The following is an 8,600-nucleotide window of genomic DNA, read 5'->3' as shown; positions in this document are numbered from 1 at the left end:
CATATATATATATATATATATATATATATATATATATATATATATATATATATATGATGCCATTCTATTAAGTCCTCCCTTCCTTTCTATTCCCTTTGTATCTCCTTTCTAGCTTAGTGGCCTATGCTACTGAGCTTTCTTCCTACTCACAAAGAATTGCAGTCATTTGTAGCTAGGATCCACATATGAGAAAGAACATGCAATATTTGGCTTCTTTATTTTTCAGTAATATGAAGCATTATCTTCACTTAGAAGTACGTTACATATAAAGAAAGTATTACTATTTTATCAAAAACATACTCAAATGTCCTTCAGCCTTTCTGACATAAATTTGCTTCTTTTGTAATCTACAGGGATGAATATAACTTAAAATTTCGAGCTAGCATAACTTATTTTTATTAGTCTTAGATGGCACAAAGATGCACTACCTTACTTATGTGCAGACTAATTAGTTTTTATTCATTGAATAGGTAATAAATTTTGTATGTTCAATTCATTTCAGCCTTTCTGGTGAAAATCCAATAGATTTGGTCCTCAGCATCTGAAAAATTCATTTTCTTTAGTACAAAAGGCTCCCAAGAACACATATTTTCACTGCTGCTGCTGAGATAACCACCATAAATGATGTGGTAAAAAATTTAGATTGTGCCATACCACAGAGATAATACTTGTCTTTGATGTTGCAATTGATATACTGCAACTAGATTTTTTTCTTTAGAATAATGTTTGGGACAAAAGAAATGCAAACACTTCACTATGTTGCTTCTGCAGTTTTAGTGTAATTAATCGATTAATAATTATTTATATTATTAAGCAAAATAATCAATGCTGTTTAACATAATGTTAAAATTGACATTTATCACTTTCTCCATAGAGATAATATGTCCATAACAAGTTAGAAGTAAAATTGTGATGCAACCCTTATTTAGTATTTTAATATGGGCTTCTGTAACTAACTATGAGGTATTTTTATTTTTAGCAACATCAGCCAAGGAAACCATGTGTATAAAAAGCACCACTCAAAATCCACATCTGTAAGAATGACAAGATACTAAAGAAAAGCTTGACTGCTCCAACAGATTAATCATACAGAGAAGGTAAGGCCCATTACATACCCACCTGCCAATAATGGCATAGCATTTGGTCACAGCATACTGATTATTCATGCAGTTTCCTTGTGCAGTTTCAGATAAACTTTCCTGCTCACATTGCCTTAGTTCATCAAAATTTATTGTAGGTGCAGCATTGTAACCAATTGTGAAAGTTAGAAATTGTGGGGCGGGGGGGAAGCTACTTAGAATTCTGGAGACATGTCTACCTTTTCTGACACTTTCAGAATAGCCTATTTTGTGATTTTACTCATTTCTAAAAGAGGTTTTTCTCATGAACTATAGAACTAACATTGTAGAAAAGCTTAATTCCACACTTAAAAGCCCACTAAGAATATGATTGTCCAGTTCCTCTGTCATAAGACTTCATAAAATATGCATATGAAGACAGTGTTACCATTTTTTTTCTTCATGACTTTCTGCATCAGTTATTTTTTAATTACTAGGGCAAAATAACTGACCAGAAGTAGTTCATGGGAGTAAAAGAATTTAATTTGAATTATAAGTCTCTCATGACAGGGAAGGCATGGCAGGACTATTCAAGAAACCTGTAATACATGCTCACAGGAGCAAGGGGAAGGAGACAGAGAGAGAGAGAGAGAGAGAGAGAGGGAGGGAGGGAGGGAGGGAGGGAGGGAGGGAGGGAGGGAGGGAGGGGGGGGAGGAGATGAATTGCAAGCAGGGCTGAATATACACCTCAAGTCCTACCTCCAGTGACATACTTCCTTCAACAGGCCCCTTCTCCACAATTTTCACAGACTATGCCACTTTTGTAGGGACTGGATATCCATACATGCAAGTATACACATATAGTGTATATACATTCATACTACTCCATTGCCATTTCATGCTAAGACTGCTTATGGGAAAGTGAGAAGCAACTTCACAAATTGGCAAACCCAGTGGCTGTGACTCCTCAGGCACCTGGATTTCACAGGAGAAATCCAAAAAGTCCAACAGCAAAACTTTCATGAGATAACACCGTTGGTGTTTTCAAGGTTTTCACAGTCCTGTGACTTGTACATGTATCAGTTACTTTTCTGGCTCACTCTCAGCTACCTATAATTTTAAACTGTTTTAGGGCTGGCTCATCTCTTTCAGCTCTGTGTTTTCTATAAAGAAATTTGTGCCAGGCATGGAGACCCAGTGTCATAGTCCCACCATTGAGGAGGTAGAAGAAGTAGGCTCACAAGTTCAACTCCAGTGTGGGATACACAATGCGCATCTGTATCCCAAAAGAAAACAAGATTATTATGCTATTATTTCCAATATGGTCAATGTTATCAACATCCCTTCCTAGGTTTTAAATGTTACCTACCACCTCATAGAGATTAGTATTTTAACATTTTAGACCACAGAATATTTTTTTCTTTGTTTTAGAATATTATTTAAATGAATTTTGAAATATCTCAACTCAAGGAATGACATTTCTACTACTAGTAGTACCATTATTATTATTATTATTATTATTATTATTATTATTATTATTTGTTTTTGTTTTTCGAGGTGGGGTCTCTCTCAAGCACAGGCTGACCTGGAATTCACTATGTAATCTCAGGGTGGCCTCGAATCCACGGCGATCCTCCTACCTCTGCCTCGTGAGTGCTGGTATTAAAGGTGTGTGTCACCCCACCTGGCCTCCCATATTAAGTTTGATAGCTGTCCATGTTTTTGTACTTGCAGGTCTTTCTATTGTGGGGGGGGGGGTAGCAGAACAACCTGAAAATGAACCAGTTAACTTTCCCTAATAGATGGGCATCCAGTATTTCAGCATTTCATATACGTCGTTTTCATACATGCCACTTTATCAACTAAAACAAAATCTCTTTTGCTCTTTATTTGCGGAGGACTTTTAACATAAATACCTTAAAATTCATGCAACGTTATTCTTCTTCTATTTACTGAGAATAGATTTTATGTTATAAAAACAGTAAGATTTTTTTTTTAATAAGATCTTACAGAAAATTAATCTTAAAAGATAATTACACTATACTTACTGGGGAGACGATGGCTCAACGGATAAAATGTTCCCCTTAACCTGAGTTGGGGGGCCACAGCGTACGTGTCAGCACAGCGCTAGGCAACGTCCGCTTAGGGACTGCTGCGCAGCGGGACCAATGGATGCGCTCCAGGCTCAGCTAAAGGGCCTATCCCAACGGGGCAGTATGGTGGCTGAGAAAGGACAATGGTTTCCATGTCAACCGCAAACGCGGGCGACCACCGGACCCGTGGGGTCCTTGCAGTAGCGCTCCCGAGACTGGAAGGCGAGGATGGCGGAAAGCGGCAGCCTGACCAAGGTGCAGCGGCGGGGCCTGGTGGCGGGTCCCGACTTCAGGACGTTCCAGCGCCAGTACTTCACGCCCGACGAGGTGGCGGAGCACAACCAGCCGTCGGACCTGTGGGTGTCGTACTTGGGTTACGTGTACGACCTGACGCCGCTGGCCCACCAGTTCCGCGGGGACCTGCTGATGAAGCCCATCCTGGAGGTGGCCGGCCAGGACATCAGCCACTGGTTCGACCCGGTCACCAAGGACCTGCGCAGGCACGTGGACCCGCTGACGGGCTGCCCGCGCTACCGCACCCCGCGGGGCCGCTTCCTGCACGTGCCGCCGCCGCTGCCGCGCTCCGACTGGGCCAACGACTTCGGCTGGCCGTGGTGGAAGGATGCGCGCTTCCGCGTGGGCAAGCTGTCGGCCAAGACGCGCGCCGTGCGCATCGTCAACACGCTCACCGGGCAGGAGCACACGCTGCAGGTGGGCGCGCTCGAGTCCATGTGGGAGATCATGCACCGCTACCTGCCCTACAACGTGCACGCCGCCAGCTACACGTGGAAGTACGAAGGCAGGAACCTGGACATGAAACTGACCCTGGAGGGAAACGGGATCCTGGACGAGGACGAGGAGTTTGACTTCCTCAACCTGGACGGCTCGCTCCACACGCCGGCCGTCCTGATCTACTTCAATGATGACCTCACCGAGCTGTAGGAAAGCAGATTGTGTGCTCACGCACTCCCTAGACGTGTTCTCAGTGTGTCTTTTTCTGCGGGCCTGCAGAAACGCAGGCGCTGCTGGGCTCGCGGTGCATGCTCCTAATAAGGCCTCCGTGGCTTTCCGGGGACTGGACCCGCGGGGTGCCCAGGCTCTTCTGAAGTGGAAGGGCCCTCACCTCCAGCTCCTTTATGATTTGCGCGGAGAAAATTACGGGTGATCTAAAAGTGAATTTGTCTCTAGGAAAGATACAAGGAGACAGAGGATCTTGGATTAGGAAGACATACAAAATGACTCAGGTTGACTTTAGGCAGAGCGTTTCTGGTATTAAAAGAGATGTTCAGAGGCTGAAGTAATGAGATAACATTTTCGGTGGTGATGGAAATTGGGACAGCTGGAGGAAGACTAGTTTTACATAAACAGGATTAGGGAATGGCTATTATAGACCACATCAAACCAGTGTATCTCCTAGAAAAAAAGTATATATACATATATGTGTGTGTGTGTGTGTGTGTGTGTGTGTGTGTGTGTATGTATGTATGCATGTGTGTATGTATGTATGTACGTATTAGCTGAACCCTCAGGAAAAGAAATTGAATGGTCATTGGTTAATTTAGGATTCATATCATGCTTCCTGTAAGGTGAATGCTGTTCACACCGTTTCAGAGACAATTCCTTAGAGATCAGGAAAGCCTCAGTAGCACAAAGGGACATGAGTTGGTAGCATCAGAGCCACCATGCAAACCCAAGTCTGCCAAAGTCCAAGAGCCAAGTTGAGAAAATAAGACAGACCTGTTCTCCTCAGTGTAAGTAAACTGCCTTCATGGCAGCCCTCATGCTCACGCTCCTGACCTCTGCTCCTAGACCAAATAGTGAGAAGGTCTTTGTCCTAGGCTTGCAGTCAACAGATACTCTGTTTGAAGAAGGTAAACTGGAGTGCTTAGGAAAGGCTGTCAGCCAAGGATTTGAGGCTGTTTCCTTGCTTTATGCCATACACAAGATTTCTAACTTTTTTGAAGCAAAGAATTGTTTCTTTACTGACCAGGAAAAACTGGGGCAGAGAAAGCACACTGTGGGGAGCAAAAGGAAGCACTTGATTTTTACCCTTGCTACTTTTGTTTTCAAGGCAGGGTCTCATTCTAGCCCAAACTGACCTGGAACGCATGCTTTAGCTCCAGACTGGCCTTGAACTTAACATGATCTTCCTACCTCAGCTTCCTGAGAGCTGATTAAAGTCATGTGCCACCATGCATGCAAACACACCCATGCACCGCTTTGTGTGTGAGCATTATATGGTACTGGGAAAATGAACAGGTGCTGGCAGGCTTTGCGAGTGCCTTTAGCCCCTGAGCCATCTCCACACGCCATATTAAAAAAAATATATTTACTTTTATTTACTTAGTTGAGAGCGACAGACGGAAATACAGCAGGGAGGGAGGGAGGAAGGGAGGGAAGGATAGAGAGAGAGAGGGCAGCGAGCAAGCCCGCCAGGGCTTCTAGCCATTGAAAACGAACTCCAGGTGTGCGCCCCCTTGTGCATCTGGCTAATGTGTGTCCTGGGGAGTCGAGCCTCGAACCGGGGTCCCTAGGCTTCACAGGCAAGCACATAACCACTAAGCCATCTCTCCAGCCCAATATTTTTTTTATATTTATTTGTTTGTTTGTTTGTTTGTTTATTTATTTTTTGAGGTAGAGTCTCACTCTAGCTTAGACTGACCTGGAAATCACTCTGTAATCTCAGGGTGGCCTTGAACTCACAGTGATTGAACTCACGGTGATCCTCCTACCTCTGCCTCCCAAGTGTTGGGATTAAAGGCGTATGCCACCACAACTGGCCTTACTTTTTTTTTTTTTTATTTTTAGTGGCAAATTTTATATGTGTAGTTTAAGTGTCAAGAACATTGCCACCTCTTGCTTTCCCTGCCAGTTCCCTTCTACTGAACCCCTTCTGCCCATCCAGTTTATTTTCTGCTTTGATGTCCTATTATCTTGTGTGGATATGACCTGCTGAGTAATTATTTTCTAATATGCATTCTTTCCATGTCACCTTCACTTCATTATATATTTTCTTCTATTTCATTTGAATTCACGCCTCCTCTTTTCTAGCTTTTTAACATAGGCACTTACATTAACCATCTTTTTAAATTTTAGTATTTTTTTAATTTTAATTGAACATGTATGTGTACATACACACACATGCACACACACCTGCCAAGCCATTTGTTGCTACAAGTGAACATCACTGCATGTGTCACTTTGCATACCCAGTTTATGTGGGTTGCTTGGGAGTTGAACTGGTCTGCCAAGCTTTGAAAGCACATACCCTTTGCCAATGCAGTTTTTCCAGCATTCCCCATTGCTTTTTGTGAGACACCCTCACTCTAGCTTAGGAAGATCTTGAACTCATAATTCTCCTACCTCAGCCTCCCTAGTGGTGAGAATGAAGGTGTGAGGCAAGGCATCAAAGGCATTGCAGTATGACAAAATACTTGATGAGACAATTTAAAGAAATGTAAAGATGTGCTTTGGCTCATTGTATCAGATGATTGTCAGCTTGACTTCCTGCTTTGTGTTTATGTTGAAGCAGCATTAAGGAAGATGTTCTGGGGGAGAAAATATCTCGCCACATGGATATTATAAAGTAGAGGGGAAAGAGCAAGCCTCCTGATACTTCCTGAAGGACTCAGCTCAATGACCTTTTTTCCAGTAGTCCTTAATGTTTAGGGTTTGTATCACCTCCCAATAATTCCCCAGTCTAGCAACCAAATTTTTCACATATAGGTCCTTGGGTACAGGAAGCATCTAATATGGAAATTATAACATTTACAATGTGCAGGTCCTTTGGTTCAGTTACATTTCTAAATAAGCCAAATCACAAAATTTCCCCAAATTTTGATATGTTAAATTTTATTACAATTTCTCTCCATGTACTTTTCTAATTTTTTGTATTGTTAACCTAGAAATTATAATTTTATTTTCTAAATATTTTGGTAATCTATTGTCTTTTGTTTTATTGATTCCATTTTATCATAAAACTCTAGTATATTAATACATACTTTAGTATGAACCACAAATTCTTTGAACTTACTTGGTTGCAAGACACACAGTTTCAGCTGGCCAGGTAGTATGATAAAAATGTCTTTGGAAGACCCAGTTATATCAGGTATCCTTAATTTGTAGAGTTAGAGCAAAGCTCTCCAAAGCACTAGATATGTTCATCAATATGATGTATTTTTCTTACATAACAAGGGTTAAGGGTCTTGGGAATACAGGATTATAATGGTAGTGAAATCTTTTTATTCTTGTTTGTATGACTGTGTACTTGCTAAGAGGTTTCTGTTGCATTGGTATGAATAGTTCTTTCAAGAGATACAATAATGATCTCTTTGAACTGGATAATGTCTTCCTGTAGATTATTTTGGTATCCCCCAGCTTATGGATCAACAAAAAGGGTACTACTAGATGAATAACCCTGACCTCTGAAAGAAAATATGACTGCTTCTCTGCAGTGGAAATAGAGGAGAGCATCTCTAAAACACAGGAGAGCCCTTGTGATGTATAGCATTACAAGATTATGTGAATAAATTTAGTGGAAAACTACAAGAAAACTATAAGAATACAATTCATGAGTCACCAGGTAAGGAGCCCTAGCCAGCTGGGTCTGCTCTAGACAAAAGGAACGAGGAAAAAGTAGTGGAGGAAAACAGTTATGAGTACCAGCAATAACTGAAAATCAACTTAAATGTCAATCTTTTCCATAAACATCCTCAGAAACAATATTTGAACAATTATGTGAACAGTTGTGAGTCTGTGGCACTCATGATTTACACACAATTTTGCCTTCATTTATTCAACACTTAATTTGGTATCCACACATAACTTTAAGGAATATTCATCTCCAAATAGTAATGATGACAAGGTTATATTTTTACATAACATGGTAAAACTGTTTTATGCACAATTGAAAAGGGACTAATCCTTCCCTGAGGATTATTCATTGTTGGTAGATAATGATGACTCTTCTCTATTTCATGTTCAAATGGTATTGTTTTAATTTATAATTTAAATATTATATTTAAATATTTATAATAGGCATTTCAGAAAACAAGGAATAGTGCACTGAGGTTTTGGTTCCTTTTATTTTGTATTTGTTCATTCCATTGCACTTTCTTTATTTTATAGTAGTGGAATTATTGAACTCTCCTCTAGTTGAGGCCTGTGTGTTAGTGATTTTCTAATTGACATTCCATATGATAGTGATCAATAAATGTTAATGTCTGTTACTTTTTACCAAATTAATAAAATTGCACTAAACATCTTGATTCTCTTAAAAATTGATTTTTTAATTTTTAATTTAATTATAATTCAGATTCAGGAAGCCAGTTTTAGACATCTAAGCCAAATATGATTCATAAGGAAAATTTTCCACTTACAATAATAAGAATAATAAAGTTGAGCTTGACCCAATTAACAATTCTATGTTATAACAGTCCTGTATAGACTT

General features: G+C 40.5%; 1 protein-coding gene across 1 annotated transcript; it reads left to right on the top strand.

The window, feature by feature from the left end:
• Positions 1-3,379: 3,379 nt before the first annotated feature.
• LOC101610422 (cytochrome b5 domain-containing protein 1-like) lies at positions 3,380-4,093 on the top strand. The gene has a single exon (XM_045161249.1). It carries the CDS (start codon positions 3,380-3,382, stop codon positions 4,091-4,093), a length of 714 nt encoding a protein of 237 aa, XP_045017184.1.
• The last annotated feature ends 4,507 nt before the right edge of the window (positions 4,094-8,600 follow it).

This window comes from Jaculus jaculus, chromosome 11 (genome assembly GCF_020740685.1).
Source record: "Jaculus jaculus isolate mJacJac1 chromosome 11, mJacJac1.mat.Y.cur, whole genome shotgun sequence".
Taxonomy (NCBI): Eukaryota; Metazoa; Chordata; class Mammalia; order Rodentia; family Dipodidae; genus Jaculus; species Jaculus jaculus.
The sequence above is the reverse complement of the archived record's forward strand: the minus strand, read 5'-3'. Positions and strand labels throughout refer to the sequence as shown.

Bases quoted from the DNA above. Each gene is read 5' to 3' on its own strand.
- LOC101610422 (XM_045161249.1), top strand. From the start codon at position 3,380: ATGGCGGAAAGCGGCAGCCTGACCAAGGTGCAGCGGCGGGGCCTGGTG.